Below are 17,937 nucleotides of genomic sequence, written 5' to 3'. Positions count from 1 at the left end.
AATATTGAAAAAGCATTGGATCAAAACAGTTTAGTGTTTTTTTTCTTCAATTTTGTGCTTCCCTGCAACATCCATCACTTATTAAACTTTCCCAATCTGAACAAGATAACCTGGCTATCTTCAAATGTTGATAGTAAAGGTGTTAATGACCTAAGTGCTGATATTCAGTTAGTCCACTCTGTTGATGCACACCTTGAAACATGTTGCTTATCAGTTCCGCTCTCAGAAAGGGGACCTTTAGTCAGGGGCCTGTGCCAAATGTTTATTTCCTCTATTAAATGGCAACATTAAAAATTACTTCCACTTATTTGTTCCATCTCATAAAGTTGTGCGATTTCAAAATATTCCAGTCATTTTTTTTTAAAACCTAGAGAAATCCATAGTTTAATCTGGACGTTTGAGTGCAGATTGGGTCAGTTGTGCTGTTGCTTAATCAGACTCTAAGCTGCAAGAACACTGCTATTCTAATCAATAGTCCTTTAGTCCTGAGTCTGACTTCTGAGAAATCTGCCAAGTTGGAACACCACAGCACAAAGTGCAGTACGACTTGTGCCACGACTGAGAAGAACACAAGTTCAGATTCAGAGCACTAGAGTTGCCTGCATTAGCCAAACTGAATGCTCACGTGTTGAATTTAATACATTCCTCTGTCCATTAGTCCTATAGGGGGAAAAACCTGCAGAGACAAACGTCTAAGCAACAGTAAGTAAACACTCTTCACCAGTTTGGAAGGTTCACATTTTAAACCCAGTGCTCCAGGTCACAGATATGTCTTGTTGATCCATTATCTGTGTCCTACTAAGATAATGTCAGGAGGGTCATAGTGCCTAGAAAGAAAGGAGACATTTTAACGAGCCTTTTGTAAAGAAGGACCGAGACCAAAATCTGAATGCTTTATTTCAAAATTTCAAAATTTTACCATTTTAGAAAAGAAAACCATAAGACAGTGTTGCCTTTTCGATTTTATTATCCCAGTGCAGACCTTTACATGCGTTTGCTCGTCCTCTTGTACACAATGCTGCCGAGTGTCATTGTCTGGGGAGGGAAGAGTAAGAAAAAAATAAACGTTTGTGTGAAAACGCAAAGATGAGTCAGTCGCAAGAAAAAAAGTGCATCATGTCTACTCACATTGACAATTGTGTTTGCATCCACCAGTTCTGTGACCGACTCGATTCCCTTGAGGCTGACCTTCAACTTGTTGCTGCCGTCACGCTGAACCACCGCCTTCAGGCAATGTGACACAAAAGAGGGTTCAACTCAGTCTATTCTGATTCAGGATGTGCTCCATTTACTACTTCACATTTTCTACTCAAGCCATGTGGTCTAAAGTCAAGCGTTTGTTCTGGCTCACCTTGATCTTCTCCCCAGTGACCGTCTCCAGCTCAGCCTCCTTTCCGATGGTGAAGGTGTTGACGAGGACCTTTGACCCAGTCGTGACCGTCACCTTGAAGTTGTCGCCAGTCTCCTCGATCTCAGAGATGCTCTTGATATCTTTGCCTTTCTGGATGAGGTCGTCAGGCAGACCTAAGACGGAAAGCAACCAGTTAGCAACCAGTTAAGATCATTTGGGGAAAATTTCTCCGTACTTTCCCATTAAAAAGTTAAAAAAATATTTTTTAGCACTATACAAGCAAAAATAAATAAAAACACAAGCATCTGAGTCAACAGGGATGAACCTTTGCTCAGGAAGTGAAAAATCTTACCAATTGCCTTCATGAAAGCCTCAAAGTTCTCCTGAGAGTCCAGCTGGTACTTTCCAGAGAAAGGCATGGTGACGGATCGGCAAAGGTGAAGTGTGGCGAGGTTGTCAGCCTATTTTATACTTTCCAACTCCAGCGCTGCAATCATTAACTACAGATGCCTACAATTAAATCAGCTCCAACCCACTTTATCCAGCAGAGCTCACAGAGGATCCACCGCCAACACCGATAAGGACAGAGAGGGAGAGATAAAGAGAGGTACAGGGTGACCAGACTGCAGTTAGGTAACTTTAGATCCAGAGGGGAGGTGTGTGTGTGTGTGTGTGTGTGTGTGTGTGTGTGTGTGTGTGTGTGTGTGTGTGTGTGTGTGTGTGTGTGTGTGTGTGTGTGTGTGTGTGTGTGTGTGTGTGTGTGTGTGTGTGTGTGTGTGTGTGTGGATATTTTGAGGATCTGGCTCATGCACAGATACGTAATGATCAAGTGATGGCAGGGCGTAAGGTTTCCGTTTCTCTCGTTCCTCATCCTCCTTCCTTCCTTCTCCCAACTCTTAAAATGTTTTGATTTCAGTTCCTCCTCTGTGGGCTGAACAGCTAAATGATGAAATCTAGCTTTTTTTAAACATGAAGATACAGATGACATGACACTAGAACGTAGTAGTAATAGCAGTAGAGCACATCCGCCAAGGCCCAACAGTTCCCATCGATATACCTGATATTCAGGATCCAGTCTGGGAAAATGTTGGAAATCCCCCTGATCTTGCAAAGTTAAACAAAGTTTTAAAAAAAATAAATAATTGTGGATCCGCCCCCTGATCTGGATCCGCACTAAAATTTCTAAGGGGTCTGTTCCGGTGTTTTTGTGAAATATTGCTCACAAACATACAAACACACTGACAGGGGTGAAAACACAACATCCAGGTAAAGGTAAGAAGAAGAAAAATAAAGGTTTAGCACTGATTTATTTTGGGGGGAGCATTTCTTTAACAGACAGTAAAACCCTCATGTCCCCTCCACAGTCTGAACTATAGTCTACCTTTCATCACAAAGGTACTTTACTCATGTGACTTTTCGAGATAAGCCTCCTCAAAAAAAAGCAGCACAGTGTCACTGTTCCATCATCAATGTTTGTCCCGAGCGTTAATGTCTTCGAGCTGCTCTCTTTGTGCCTAATTTGTTTGGTATTCACCCCTCGAGCAGAACAAGAACTGTGAAGATAACAAAAATGATCAAAGGTTACCACCATTCAAGATAACTGTTGCAACAGTGATATTGTGTCAGTGGAGCCGCCACAAAAATGCACAGAGGATCCTTTAGAATCCCGTGGAGGTCTGTTCCAGGATTATGCAAAGCTGAACTTCTGAAAGACAAAGATGTCTGTGGGATTTGTACATTTGTACAAATAGTGGAATAGTAAATAGCGAAGGACAACACTACATTACTCAATAAGATCACAATGCTTATTTGATTATTTTGTCATTGTTTTTGTGTTGTAGATATTTAGTAACACAAAGGTCATGTGCAGAGAGACTTCTTTAAAAATGGAGGGGAAAATATTCATTCAAAAACACTACGAAAAAAACACGAGGCAACTTTATACTCTCTCAAAACTTTATTTCAACATGCAGCTATCTGGATGACCACCGTATTCATCCCTATTTTCATACAGAAAAATATATTGACAAAGGCACAGAAGTACAGGAGGAGTGAATTCAGAAGAAGGTGACAAACATTCAGAAATACAAAGACATGAACTACAGCCACTGTCCAGTTTCATCTTTACAGCCTGAGAGTCTCAGGTGAGAAACTGGGAGTCGGACACATCTCACTGGTGGTTTTGATGAGGAGAAGCGTGACCAACCAGATGCAGGAGCCTTAAGATGATGTCACCGGGGTCGCCGCCTTCCAGTTGGCCGGTTTGGTCCTCTCCGTCCTCCTCGATGAGGCAGGATTGGTCTGTGGTGCAACTCTCTGTGGTGAAAAAAGAAGCAGGGGTCATGACTAAGATCACAGTGGTTTGTTGTTGCAAAGATATGTTTTACAACACGTTTTATCAGGTTTTGTGACCTTTTCAGAACACAAGGGCAAAGTATCTGAGTGTTCACAGTGGCTGAAACAATAATGATCATGCGAGATACCTGCATTTCAAGCCTCTAACTAAATCCTAAACTGATGCAAACTGGTGTCGCTGCGATCCTATCTGACATGCATGCTTTTTGAATTTACTTTAAGCTCCATGGTTCAGCCCCTAGATACTTTGCTGAATTATTGCTTCTCTCTGCTTCTCTCTGCTGACTCAGGTCCCACTCAAGGCTAAAGGTGCACCGGATTTGACTGTTATCAGGCCTTTGAATGGGCGCTATCAACAAAGATCTGTCCCATATAGGCTGATAGGGGCCAACTGACCTACCAGTGGGTTCAGGAGGCTGTTATCACCAGGAGGCTGTTATCACCAGGAGGCTGTTATCACCAATTCTTTCATTGATCCAGCTCATGCAGCACATAGCTTCTGAGAATGTCTGTTATTAGCCAGGTTATCCCGCAGGTATTTGCATGAAACAGTGCGTATGATAATTGATGATTACAAATAGCTATGCATAACTTTGAACGAAGAATCTTACAAATGTTCAGCGATATGAACGATCAGTCCACCGGCACAAATCGCATCGGCGATATTCTCAAGTCGAACGGCAGAGATCCCTTTATTTTACTTGGTGTAAAATGTAGTATCTTAAGAAATGTTCTGCATTAAAATACACATTGACGACATTAAATGTGCTTTTCTTTTCACAATCTTTGTTAGGATCTTTTGTTTTTTAATTCTTACAACGATTTTTCAGTTTTCTGTGACTTCATTTCCTGACCTGCATCACAGCAAAGTCCTGATGCCGCACAGCGTCCTCCCTCAGATCCACAGGGTCTCCCTCCTGCGTGACAGGGGGTGAGCAGGTAGTTCTCCTCCACACAGTGAGCTGTCTCTGGGGAGCCCAGCAGGCAGCCCAGACCCTCCCCGCAGCAGATACTGGGGCCGAAGCAGCGGCCCCTGTCTCCGGGGCCACAGGACATGCACTGGGGGAGGAAAACAAGTGATTATTCTGGGTGTTACTCAGGATTTCACTACAATTTACTATACGGTCTATAGAGACTATTTATCATAAACTCATGTGACTATGAAGCTTTCTGGATCTCTATTCTCTTCTGTTTCGGTGTCAAAGTTAATGCCTGGGGGGACTTTTTCTCGTTGCACTTGTTATGGTTCAAATAAAAAAGTCTTGGATGTGGTTGAACGTAGTGAAGAACAATTACTGTACATAGAAACACTTTTGAAGTTTTTGTACTTGATTCGTTCCATTTTATAACTACTTCACACGTTACATTTCAACTATTTTGAAGGCAGCTATGAACTTTTTACTTCACTATATTTATTCGACAACTTAAGTCATTGTATCTTTGCAGATTTAACATATGAATACATCACATCAGTGTATAGAGTTTACTGACATCTAATGGTGACATTGCATGTTGCAGCTGAATACCCGTTTACCTCCCCCTCCCCTTCCAAACATGAAAGAGAACCTGGGATAGCCTTCAGTTGTCATAAAAACTCTAAAGGTGTATGGCTGCTGTAAAAAAAACATGGCGGCCTTCGTAAAGAGGACCCACAATATAAATGCTCCATTCTAAGGTAAAGAAAACAGCAATTGTACAATTTAGATGATACACACTAGTGAAAACATCACTGATTATTTCATATAAAATGTCTGCCAATAGATCCCTTTCACCTGAATCTTACACACTGGACCTTTAAAAATAGAGGGTGTGAGTTGTGAAGCCATTGGAGGCAAATCTGTGAATTTAGATTTGGTGCATCTTTGAATAAAAATGTACGGTACTTGAGAATTCCTTTTTTTAAAGCCATCAAACTTTTGCCAACTTGATGAGTTTACTGTTTCATAAATCAAAGTAAGAGGTTGATTGACAAAAAGCAGCTCACCTTGCGTAGTGGTGCATCCATGATGGACCTCTTCCCGCCGATGGGACAGTTTGAGATGTAACACGCTGAACATAGAGACACAAGGAAAAGTAGGCACACGGATACAGCGGCTCCAGTCATATCTGCTGAGAGAGAGAGAAGCAACAACACACAGGAGAAAAATGAAGAAGGTCATTCTAGCAACCGATCACAAAATCTAATGTTGAGAAAACAGAATTTACTCACCTGCTTTCAAGTTAACGAATGACAGACTTCAAGTTCTAGTTTCAGCTGCGCTCAGATGATCTTCTATGTTGCATGGTGGCACTGATATGGCTTATATACTTCCAAAGCTTCTTTTGAGAGTGTCACAGAAACCCAAAAGCCACTTAGAGGCCCTTAATGGGCTCACTTTAGTTACTGTCACCTCCGGAGATGACGCTGACCACTGGGCAGGGCCGGGTCAAAAGGTCGGGCATCTCTGAGGCCTGGATTGCGTATTTTTCCTTTGAGAATCATTAGAGACGGGCTCTCGCTGCGTGACCGTGCATGTTGGAGATAATGACTGAAACTCAGAGAGGTCGGGAAGAGGATGGCGAGATGAAATAACCATGAGTGGAAACGAGTGAAGTACAACTTTGCTCTGCTTTTAGAGGCCCATTAAGGAGTGTATCTTTATTAAGTGTCTTTTCTGGGACAGAAGTGAAGAAAAGAAATGGGCTCAAAAGGTCATGAACAGAAGTCCATCCCTGAATCTGGGCCTTCTCAGCGGCCATTTTGGCTCCACATCGCTGGACACAGGATTCGAAGCGGAGCGGATGTTTGTCAACAAGCTGAATCATGACACAAAGACACAAACATGCACACACGTCTACAAATCGTCCTCTCCGTTGATTCATTTCTTAATTCTGCACAGGAATTGACGCTCACGTGTGTCCAGGTCTGAGGTTAATTGGTTTTATGAGCTAATTAACACAACTAATGATCGGCCACAACTCACAAAAGACTGTTTCACTGTTTCAATGATATGAGCTCAATTACTGCAGCTCCGCACTGATCTGCTTACTGCCACCTCATCTCAATTAAAAACACTCTGATGACTAACTTCATCGCTAACTTCTGTGCAATGAGGAAGGAGCAGGACGCTGAGACGTGGACTCACATCAGTGTATTTAGACGTCACACACGCAGATGGATCATGAAGTGACCATTTAAAGGCATGAAGTGTAAACTGGACTTCAGACAAAGGAACACTCCCGCCACCTAGTGTCTGTTTTGACCCACTCCATCTATTTATGCATTTGCTTTTCATTCTCTGTTAATGTTTTCATCTGTCATGCTTCTGCGGGAGGTGGAAAACAACAACAGTGATACTTAGCTTTTATGCAACACTTTGAAATCCATCATTATAACACACCAAACAAAGCACGGAAAATTTCCATTGAAATGGAATAAAACAACCGTCATGCATTTATAGGTTTTCTTTACAACAAACAGAGAACTGAACATTGAGGTTTACAGAGGTAGAATTAGTTGCAAGGCTTTTCTTTGAAATTGCATCAATATGCACAGTTGCCAATGTTAGAGTGCACAGCCCCTGCATGACAGACACTGTGCACATATCAATTGTCAATCAAATTTGTCTACTGCAAACCTCAAATATTTTCCACCCAAAAGTTTCTTGTGTTGTCCAAAAGCTTAAATGTTGTTTTATCCCAACTATAAAAGACACATGACCTTTTATTTACTTTCATATAACATCAATCTTTATCAATAGGTGTTTGTGAGCTGGATAAAGAGAAAAATCATATCTCGTCTTCTTCCAAAAGCTTTTTACAAATCCCTATTTCATAGAGAAATGGAGATGTCTATCTAGTGTTTCCTTATTTTTCTTCAGGAAGGCACTAGGCTTGTTGACTTCCTCTCCCCTCCCTTCCTTCCTTCTCTCCGAAGGTACTCATCTGAAAAATGAGAACAAAGTGATTGTTCCTGTTCTCTTTCTTAAGTCACTTCAAATGCTATCCGTGGACGGGCGGCTCATTGTCAGGAGAGTTGCAGTGCGAGCAGGAGGGAGAGAACGCCTGTACAGGTACAACAGCAGCAGCTGCAGGAGCACCACCACCACAGCATCACAGAAAGCACACTCAACTGGTGAGTTCCACACACAGGCTTCGCTGCAGCCTCACACAAACACACACTTACATGGCAGTGAGTGGCACACAGGCGAGGAGGGGCTTCGGATTTTAATGGATTGCTCGGAATGCACGTTGTGGCAAAGTGTGGGCTGGGGTCTCTGCACGGTGCACGGAGGAGGGAGAGGTGAGGAAAGATGATGATCCACGAGAACATTTTAAACTGGCTTGAAAACATTGAAAAGTGCAGCATGCATATCAAATTATAACAGAATCTTGAAGCTGAATAACATTTCATTTACATTGTGCGTGTACTTTAATTTTAAAGTTATTGATAACAGATCTACATCCAAATTCCTCTGTCGCCATGTATTTATTTTTACAGAGACAAAATAATGTGTTTGAATGTACATTTTTTGAAGTTTTATTCATTTTCATCTCATGAACCTGTGCCGTATGATCAGCACCCCCGCCTTTAAAAGCACCCACTTACTGTTCATCTCAGGTATGAAGAGTGATGATCAGTTGGTGTTAGAGTTAAATTAATGCCAAACGTACATGAGGTGCTATTCACAGCAGGGATGCTAATCACGGCACAACAGAGCTTCTCAAACTTCCTCGTCCTCACTTGTCACCATCTTTTCAAGTCAATCGTATTTCACTCTACATGTATAAGGGAGCATGAATATATTTAAACTGAATGCAAATTCCAGATTATTAGAATTTGTTGCTTTTCTTTGATTTATGTGATAGTAAACTGGATGTGTTTGTGTTTTGGAATCTTGGTCACACAAAATAAGACATTGTAAGATGTCTTCTTGCTTTTCAGGAAACTTTAACAGACACTTCTCACTGTTTTCTGACCATTTATGGCCAAACGATGAACAAATAATTGAGAGAAAAATCAGTTTCAGCTCTCTATTTGATGATATATGATTCACATGTGTCATTAGCAGCAAACAGGGGGGTTAACATAGAACAGACAATTAAGTAGACCTTGTAGTAATGCTAATGTGGACTGACACGAATCCAAACAGTTTCTCATAGCTGATTATTTATTTATTTATTTAGTTACGTGCAACTTTTCTCAGTTCTACTTAAATGTCATGCAGAAGTAAGACAGTTCCCCTCTGGGTATCATCATCTCTTCATCCATGACCGTCGTCTACACTATAGGACACGCACACGCACACGCACACGCACACGCACACACACACACACACACACACACACACACACACACACACACACACTGCAGAGATGTTGTGAATGGCTCCTTTACGTCCTAACATCACAGTTTTATGCTCATCCCTAATAGACTACTTAGACTTAGACTACAGAGATACAGAGTAAAACATGATGTATAACTATCAGTGGAGGAGAAAGGGAGAAGTTGTTTTCAGCATCAGTTCAAATTGAAAAAAAAAAAGAAGATGAACAGACTGAAAAGAGAGATGGAGAAGCGAAAAGTATGCGGGAGGTAGAGGTGAGCGTTTCACAAACAACTTCCTGATTTCAGGAGAGGAGTAGTCCTGTGAGAAAGGGGGAAGTGAAACGTTTCATGTTGAACACTGAAAGGTGTGGGTGTGTGACGTCATAATGTAGGTGTGTGTGTGTGTGTGTGTGTGTGTGTGTGTGTGTGTGTGTGTGTGTGTGTGTGTGTGTGTGTGTGTGTGTGTGTGTGTGTGTCCGGCTTCAATTCCTCCCAAAGAAATCTTCAGATTCATATCATAAACAGAAACCAGAGACAGAGACTTTTGACATTTGTCAAGTCTTTCTCCAAATGATGTGTTGTTATAGAGGCTCGAAAGAAACTGAGTAAATTTACTCAAATACATAAATAGTACCAACACACGTTTGAGCTATTACTCGGCTATTTCCATCTTATGATTAGTTATTGATTAACTCTACGTGTCAGGTGGAAATATTGTAGATTTCGACCCCACTACATTTATTTTTCAGATCAGGATTATACATAAAAGGATACGTGATCAATTTATAAAACATCTTGCAAAGATTATCAGTGTCCAGCTGAGGCCTCTTGACAACTGCAGAGTGATTCCTCCCTTTATTAAAATAACAGTTTCAGGCCCAAAAGGGTAAAAGTGTCCAATAGTTCACATTCCAAAGATATCAATTCAGTGCAATTAAATAAGAAACTGACCCCATTAATCATCTCATCATCACCCACTAGATTTCTTCTCGTTCCCTTTCCGTATCAAAATCCACTTCCTATATTACCCACAATGCATCACCAGATTTTTTAAATCTTAGCAATAGCAATTGGTCTTCAGCCCTATCAGATGTTGCCTGATATCGCTTGAGGCAACTCATCACATTTGACGCTGCTCTCTCTGGAGCCACAATTCTAGTTCTCCACTCTCCCCAATGTAAAATGAGTGGAGTGAAGGATCTGAACGTTTCTTTCAACAAGACATTTAACCCCTTCCTCTATTTGCTCTAATGCAGAGAGAAGATGGAAACCGATAGAGTGAGATTCTCCCCAGGAAGAAGTCCTCCTCTCAGAGATGAGCTCAGACAACCGCCCCAGCACAGTTTCTACCTAAGTCCAACTCCGCTCTATATGAAACCCCCAAAATTCTCCCCTCCCAGCTACCCCAGCATCTCACCCAGCAGGGACGCCTACAGAGTATTCAGCTCACCCGCCTTCTTTCCCTTACTTGGCTCTGGGTACACTCCAAAGGAGGGATCCCAAAAACGCAAAAGAACTCCTTTCAAAATGGACGCCCAAGGAGGTGAATCCCCTGACAGAGGAGAGGAGGAGGCAGGAGAGAGCGGCAGTCAGAAGACAGTAGACCTCTCCCACATCCCCTTGTCTCTCCCTCTTCGCCCCATTCCTTCCCCAGCTCCAAAACCCCACCCTGGTATGATCGAGCTCAACAGACTGCAGCTTCATCAGCGATCGCCGGGGATGAATCTACCTGTCCAGGTGAAACAGGAGCCTCTCAGTCCTTCCCCAATTTGGCCTCCCTCTCCTCTCCTTTTCCATCCTCCATACTTCCCACCTCTCCACCACAGCCTCCTCCCTTACCCCTTCTTCATGCCCGGCCCTGTCATGCACCTCTCCCCCGGCGCTTTCTACCCCAGAGAGGGCTTCCGACCCGGTCATCGTATCCGTGACCGAGCTACTCGAGGCGGGGCAACCAGCGCTGAGAAGCTCGGGTTGGACATTCACGTGGATGACAGTTACTATGTGGACGTCGGAGGCGACCAGAAGCGATGGAAGTGTCGCATGTGTGACAAGTCGTACACCTCCAAGTACAACCTGGTCACGCACATCCTGGGCCACAATGGCATCAAGCCGCACGGATGCCACCTGTGTGGGAAACTCTTCAAGCAGCTGAGTCACCTGCACACTCACCTGCTCACGCATCAGGGCATGAGGCCCCACAAGTGCCAGGTGTGCCACAAGGCCTTCACCCAGACCAGCCACCTGAAGAGGCACATGATGCAGCACAGCGACGTGAAGCCATACAGGTGAGTGAACGTGTCAGGTTTTTATTTCTGCCTATTTTGGTCTGAATCTTCCTTCTCACACACACGCTTTGAATTATGGCCCCTCCAGCTGCGGCGTGTGTGGCCGAGGCTTCGCTTACCCCAGTGAGCTCCGTGCCCACGAGCTGAAGCATGAGAAGGGCCAGGAGAACGTGTGCGTGGAGTGTGGTCTGGACTTTCCCACACTCGCTCAGCTGAAGAGGCACCTGACCGCCCATCGGGGACCCACCCTGTACAGGTGAGCAGAAACACCATTCTTTCTTTCGCTGAAATGTGATTGTGCGCTTTCAAAAGCAATAGTTTGAAACCGCCTCGTTCATTTTCTTGTCGAGAGTCAGATGACAAGATTGATACCACTCTTACGTCTGTTCTGGAAATGGGGAAGTCTGTTTAATTACACCTTTAAAAATCAGTTATTAACATGCACATCTTATTTGTTTAATCTGTAAAAAATCCCCCGGGAAATTTAACTACATTTCTAACTTCATTTTATAAAGACAAAAACCGAAGTGTAAAACTTTTTATGGGCTGCTCTGTTTCTTTCTCTGTCAGAGGGAGGTCAGGGAGTGTTGAGAAGTTACTGCTCCAGGCAAAGAGATAATCTGGCACATAAACCCCGTTGTGTAACTGCAACATGTTCTTTTACACTTGGGATTTTGTTCAGATCTCAGAGGAGATAAAAGATGATAATCATTGAGCTTTACAGCTGCTTGCAGGTGGATTTCTTACCTTTGGTCAGACCCATCCCAGCTGTTTCCACGAGTTCCCGCTCTTTGTGCTAAACTAATCTCACAGTCGCCATATATTTGAAGGACAGATATGAGAGTTGTATCAGTCGTAAGAAAATGAATAAGAGAACATTTCAAAGTATTGCTTGAACATTTCAGTTCTTTATTTGACTGTATAGAAGGAGGTTATACCTCTTGTTCCTGCAGGTGCGCGGAGTGCCAGAAGACTTTCCAGTATCCGAGTCAGCTGCAGAACCACATGATGAAACACAAAGACATCCGACCACACATCTGCAGCGAGTGTGGGATGGAGTTCATCCAGTCACACCACCTGAAACAGCACACGCTCACTCACAAAGTAGGTTTCATTAGGAGAACCAAGAGAAACGATGCTGTGTTTTCTCCATGTTTTTTTTTTTTGACAGGGACTGGAAGCAAAAACAACGGATTTTGGAATCAATTTTGCTGTCACATTAAAACTCGCCCATTATTCCTTGTTTACATTTTGGATTATGAAGTTGGCGGAGAGAGTTTGGACTCTGTTCTAACAGGTTTCTTTGGCGGCTGTTTCAAAGCGATTCCACCTTAAATTCCGACCACTGGTGTTATTTTTACCCAATAATATCCAGCTTTCTTCCTTTATTTCCCCTTTAGGAACTTTAGGATTGGAAAAAAACATTTTATTCAACACTGCTTTACTGTTAAGTGTTCACTGTGTTAACTTGTGTCAACTGTCCACTGAAGCATTTCAAGATTTGATGTTCTGTGATTGAACCATTGCATCTAGTGAAAATATTCTAGAGCCTGACATATTAGGAATATCTGGAAATTTTGGTCTTTCAATAGAAATTAAAATAAAGATCTTAAAGTGAAAGTTAAAGCGGTGTAGCAGACCAACACTGGTAGAAATTAGAAAGCAGATGTCTGTCAACTACGTGTCTCATGCCACATACTTCCACATTCTCTCGTTCTCCAGGGCGTGAAAGAGCATAAGTGTCGCATCTGTGGTCGTGAGTTTACCCTGTTGGCCAACATGAAGCGCCATGTCCTCATCCACACCAACATTCGGGCCTACCAGTGCCACATGTGCTTCAAGAGTTTCGTCCAAAAACAGACTCTCAAGGCTCACATGATCGTCCACTCGGACATCAAGCCCTATAAGTGCAAGGTTAGTCAAATATAACACGGCAGAGTTTTTACCTTCAGTTCCTCTTTTGGTCACTGATGAATTTCAGGAAATGTTCAAGTAGCTGAACCCTATAGCGACTGTATATATTTTCCGTACAAGACAACAAAGTCCCCAGAGGGAGGAGATGGAGGTGCTGGGTGGGTCAATAAAACCTTGTAGTGGAACATGGGGGAACACTTTCTGTTTAGCATTTCCCATTGGCAGTCAACATGGTGGCTTTCTTTTAATGGCAATCATTCCTTAACCTCAACCGACTTGTCATTTCTGTGTCCATGAAACACTAACAGAGCACTAACCCAAAACACATTTCCCTAATCCACAGCGAGTTCTTTCTGAAGGTCACCTCATCAGTTATATTTCAATTCTATTAAACATGTTCTCCTGCAGATAGGGGCTCAAAACACTCTTGCAAACGGCAGTTAGTATTAACCTTTTGTTTAATGCCACCAAAGACTAAAGTGTAAAAATATGGTGCAGCATAACGGGGGGGCTTCTGTGGCCAACTTTGTCACCACTGGACCAACACAAGCCAACGGTTTCCCCATTTTCACTGTTTAGATCCAAGATCTTTATTGTCACCATACTCAGGTACGGTGAAATTAGAAGAGGCTTCTCTCTCCAATGTGTATTTATATATTGGCGTAAAAATTTGGAAAATATGGCGTGAAAACAATAATAGTAGCAGCGAACACAAAGAAATAGAAGCAGCTTCAGCAAATAACCACAGAGAGTAGAGTATCCATATTAATAGTGTGAAAACCGTGCACACAAAGGACTTGTTGTTCTTCTTGCGAGAAAGAAAAAAGTCCTTTAGCATCAAAGTCTCTGCTTTTACGGTGACGTGTTTAGATAACACTCAACGTGCTGCCGTTATCTTAAACCAAATCATATCTATTGATAACCACAGCCTGAAATACTTAGCGGCTATTAAAGGCCTCGACACTTTTCTGCAGCGTCTGTTTTGACCTTGGTGTTTGGTGTGACGACTGAGACGATGACCAGATAGCAGAGAGGCTTTTGGCAGTGGGAGCCTCCTTGTCCATAGGAAGGATATCGCCGCACAAACTGCCTCTCTAACAATGGCCCCCCAGCCTCCCCGGAGGACGGGGCCCGCAAATAGATTTCATCTCGCTTTCTCTGCTGCTGGAGGGAGCTTCCTGTTTTCTCACGGTCCTCTTGGACAGTTTACAGTCCCTCTCTCCTCCTGAAGGAAAGGACCACCCTAATAAAAAAGAATGCAGAGGAAGGACAGCGCAGGAGTTGCCCTTCCCTGTTCTCCTCCTGGCTCTGTCTCCATGTTGCTTCCTCTCTCTCTCTCTCTCACTCTCTCTCTCTCTCTCTCTCTCTCTCTCTCTCTCTCTCTCTCTCTCTCTCTCTCTCTGTTTTTCTTGTGCGTCAGGGAGAGAGAGAAAGAGAGAGAAGAGAGAGAGGAAGACAGAGAGGAAAAGAGGAAAACAAAGATAGAGGGAGAGTGTGTTTGTGTGTGTGTGTGTGTGTGTGTGTGTGTGTGTGTGTGTGTGTGTGTGTGTGTGTGTGTGTGTGTGTGTGTGTGTGTGTGTGTGTGCATTCACATTCATTCATGATTACGTGTAGCTGTGAATTCTGAAAATATTAGTCATCTAACAAAGGAGATTTGGCAGAGAAAGAAAAATAATAGATAATAGATGGATGGTGTTGGCTTATTTTTCTTGAATCCTGAAATAGTGTGTACTACAGGTGGTTAGTAACTGAGTACAGTAACTCCAAAGCTGTACTCAGTAAGCACAGTTTTGAGGTAAAAGTACTCTACTTGAGTATTACAGACTTCTGGTCCTTTTTGATTTGACACTAGTGCGTTTCATGCAGAAATAGTTTGAGTTTTACCACAGTGAGTTATTATTGTTTGCTGCCCTTAACGGCATCTTATCTAACTACAACAGTACAATGCTTATATGTCAATGTATTAGTGACAAAGACTCTAAAACATATGAAAATATAGTGCCCGTAAATGTGGCCTTTTTTTCCTCTGCCAGGAAGGTTGGTTTTTGTTTTCTTTCATTCTTAGCAGGATAAAACAAAAACTACTTGACTGATTCACACGAAACTTGGTGAAAGGATGTGGTATGAGTCAGGAGAGAACAATTATGAATAAGAGGATAATTCACGGATCATGATGAAAACATTTTTTAAGGGGACTGATTTGGATCTTGGGAATTTAAATGTGGTTTAATAAGGGGACAGTTGGACCTTGGCTGGGGAATGCCATTCTAGTTTCTCCCTAATTTCAGTTGTCATGCTACGCTACGCTAACTGGCTGTTGGCTCCAGCCTCATATTTAATATTCATGCATGAGATTGATATTGATCCTCTAACAAATTAGCATTTTTATAAAAAATCTTGAAATGTTTCTTTAAGCGAGGACCTGAAATCTTAAGTTGCAACTGTGTGTAAATGTTAAAAACCTAACCTGGTCGTACACTTTTTTCTACCCAGCTTTGTGGAAAGGAGTTCAACAGGATGCATAATCTGATGGGCCACATGCATCTGCACTCAGACAGCAAACCCTTTAAATGCCTCTACTGCCCGAGCAAGTTCACGCTGAAGGGAAACCTCACCAGACACATGAAGGTCAAACATGGCGTCATGGACAGAGGGCTGGATGAAAGATGTAAGGATCCTCACATCTGCACTTTACTGTTTATGGCGTGCAACATGTTTTATGTAATCTCCTTTTCTCGTGTTTCAGTGTTTAGGCAAAGGGGCCGTTTCTGCCTGACCGCTCCAATGGGCCTCCTCACCCACCTCAGCCAAGAGGAGCCGTTTGACCTTTCCCAGAAGCCTCTGGGCCTGCCCATCCTCCGTCTCGCCCAGTCTGATGGCGAGAGCGTCCCGGGGAGCTCGTGTCAGGAGGAGGAGGATGAAGATAGCTTGTACAGAAGGAGCCAGTACAGCCCGGAGGTGGACCAACACGAGCCAGCAGGCGAGGAGCAGTACAACCCTAAGCTGGAGGAGAGAGGACAGGGATCTCCAGACGAGAAACAGACGTACCAGCAAAGTTTGACTCATGACACAGGGGCTGCAGCAGAAGAAAAAGGATCATCTGTAGATCCCAGAGGTGACCAAGTCCAACTCCTGCAGTCAGAAACCTCCTGCGAATCTGATTCAGAGCCAGGTGAGGAGGAGGAGGAGGCGTCCCACCATGAAACAGGCCACAGACAGTCGTGTGACTCAGAGATGGAAGATCTTCACCAAGAGTTAGATGAGCCAGAGCAAAGCAAACAGCAGTTGGATGATTTTTATGAGGCGGCGATCAATGTGGCAGAGAGAAACCAGAGCGGTGTGAAGGCGAGTGAATTTATAAGCACAGAGGATGAAGAGGAGCAAAGAGAATGAGGAAAAGTAGAGGAAGAATTAGAGGAAAGATGCAGGTTTTGAGGGACGCTGATGTTTTTGATGTACAGGATGTTTAGAGACACTCCGCAGAGGAGAGAGGAAAGTGAGTAGGTCTCTAGACATAACTTAAAAATAAAGCTCTGAACTGGAAGGGAAATGTGAACATATCATGTTCATTAACTGAGAAAATAAGTGAAAAACAAAAGCTGTGAATCAAACTGCATGTACAGAACATATCATGTAGCAGAAGGTTGAGTGGAAACTTGTGATTTGGATGTAGCTTTTCAATGAATAAAATGCATTAAGATATTTAATATTGTTGTTTTTTACAAATATTTTTGCAGTGTTAACACAAATACGCAATTTTGATTAAACTTTGACTTAATTTTTATGTAAATATAAGATACTAAAATCTAACAATTAGGTTTATTTGGGGGGAAATTAACTCATCACATTTATATGACAAAGGTTGATGAAATAAACTGGGATTTGTTTTTTATGTCTAACGTTTAGATTTTTTTTTTACATAACTTTGCTAGTTTTGGAGAATGGCTGTGTTTTTAATGTACAACAGTGATGATAAGTGATTATTCTGCTAAATAAAGAGAAAAATAAAAGCTTAAATAAATGAACCTGTGCAATGAGTCTTCTGTTTGTGTCTTCAGATGTTTATAAACCTCCCTGATGTCCGCCCAGATATAAAATCTCAATGCTCACTGTCTCGCACATACTTCGGCAAACCCGATATGATTGCTGTGAGTTTAAAAGAAAAACTTGCTTTTCTCCTCCTGCTTCTCTTTCAAAGCAGAGGAAGAGGAAGAGAAAACACCTCTCCCCTTCTGTCTTTTAGGTTGTGATCAAACGGCAGTGACGGACACAGTAGGTGTCTCAGACAAAAGCTTCATATGTCCGTATGAGTCAGAAGAAAGCATTGTTTCTGCTCAATGAAGAAGCCCCCACTGCAAATAGAAGGGGAATGTAAAAAAATGTTTTATTACACAGTAGAATAACGAACATTGTCCTACAGTTCATCAATGTCACATATATCTATCGGGTATTTAAGGAAAACGTATACTTTAAAGTATGATTTGCTGTGTTTCTATCCAGTGATATAAAACCAGGCTCATCGGGTTTTGGTATCTTGGTATAAGTCACTTGTCACCGTGCTGGTTCAGGTGAAAGAGTCATTTCTTGTCAGATGAAATGCAGAACAGCAGCTTCTCCATTTCTACTGGTGACGACCACCGTGTCCTAAAAGGCGAAACTGCAAACAGTTTGAGGAAGTTCTCACATCCTCCTCTCCTTTCCTTTCCTCTCCTCACCTTCACGTT

At 42.6% G+C, this 17,937-nt stretch overlaps 3 protein-coding genes across 5 annotated transcripts; 1 reads left to right on the top strand and 2 right to left on the bottom strand.

Annotated features, from left to right (window-relative positions):
• Nucleotides 1-879: 879 nt before the first annotated feature.
• LOC118115054 (fatty acid-binding protein, liver-type) lies at nt 880-1,978 on the bottom strand. The gene is made up of 4 exons (XM_035165978.1): nt 1,704-1,978; nt 1,352-1,524; nt 1,129-1,224; nt 880-1,035 (listed from the first exon to the last, which is right to left on the bottom strand). Exons 1-4 carry the CDS (start codon nt 1,768-1,770, stop codon nt 985-987), a joined length of 387 nt encoding a protein of 128 aa, XP_035021869.1. The 5' UTR covers nt 1,771-1,978; the 3' UTR covers nt 880-984.
• Nucleotides 1,979-3,289: 1,311 nt separating this feature from the next.
• On the bottom strand, nt 3,290-5,977 carry LOC118115574 (isotocin-neurophysin IT 1). Of its 2 annotated transcripts, none has more exons than XM_035166821.1 (4): nt 5,916-5,977; nt 5,691-5,815; nt 4,561-4,765; nt 3,290-3,667 (listed from the first exon to the last, which is right to left on the bottom strand). In XM_035166821.1, exons 2-4 carry the CDS (start codon nt 5,808-5,810, stop codon nt 3,522-3,524), a joined length of 471 nt encoding a protein of 156 aa, XP_035022712.1. In that variant the 5' UTR covers nt 5,811-5,815; nt 5,916-5,977; the 3' UTR covers nt 3,290-3,521. The 2 variants fall into 2 exon arrangements, with proteins under 2 accessions (XP_035022712.1, XP_035022713.1); XM_035166822.1 differs by having other exon boundaries at nt 5,691-5,812; nt 5,916-5,976.
• Nucleotides 5,978-7,627: 1,650 nt separating this feature from the next.
• znf366 (zinc finger protein 366) lies at nt 7,628-17,238 on the top strand. Of its 2 annotated transcripts, none has more exons than XM_035166820.2 (7): nt 7,628-7,820; nt 10,271-11,299; nt 11,388-11,555; nt 12,253-12,403; nt 13,022-13,213; nt 15,707-15,881; nt 15,960-17,238. In XM_035166820.2, exons 2-7 carry the CDS (start codon nt 10,278-10,280, stop codon nt 16,604-16,606), a joined length of 2,355 nt encoding a protein of 784 aa, XP_035022711.2. In that variant the 5' UTR covers nt 7,628-7,820; nt 10,271-10,277; the 3' UTR covers nt 16,607-17,238. The 2 variants fall into 2 exon arrangements, with proteins under 2 accessions (XP_035022711.2, XP_035022710.2); XM_035166819.2 differs by lacking the exon at nt 7,628-7,820 and adding an exon at nt 7,886-7,988.
• Nucleotides 17,239-17,937: the final 699 nt, after the last annotated feature.

The sequence above is a fragment of the Hippoglossus stenolepis genome, chromosome 9 (assembly GCF_022539355.2).
Source record: "Hippoglossus stenolepis isolate QCI-W04-F060 chromosome 9, HSTE1.2, whole genome shotgun sequence".
Classification (NCBI taxonomy): domain Eukaryota; kingdom Metazoa; phylum Chordata; class Actinopteri; order Pleuronectiformes; family Pleuronectidae; genus Hippoglossus; species Hippoglossus stenolepis.
This window is presented reverse-complemented; position numbering and strand designations above follow the sequence as displayed.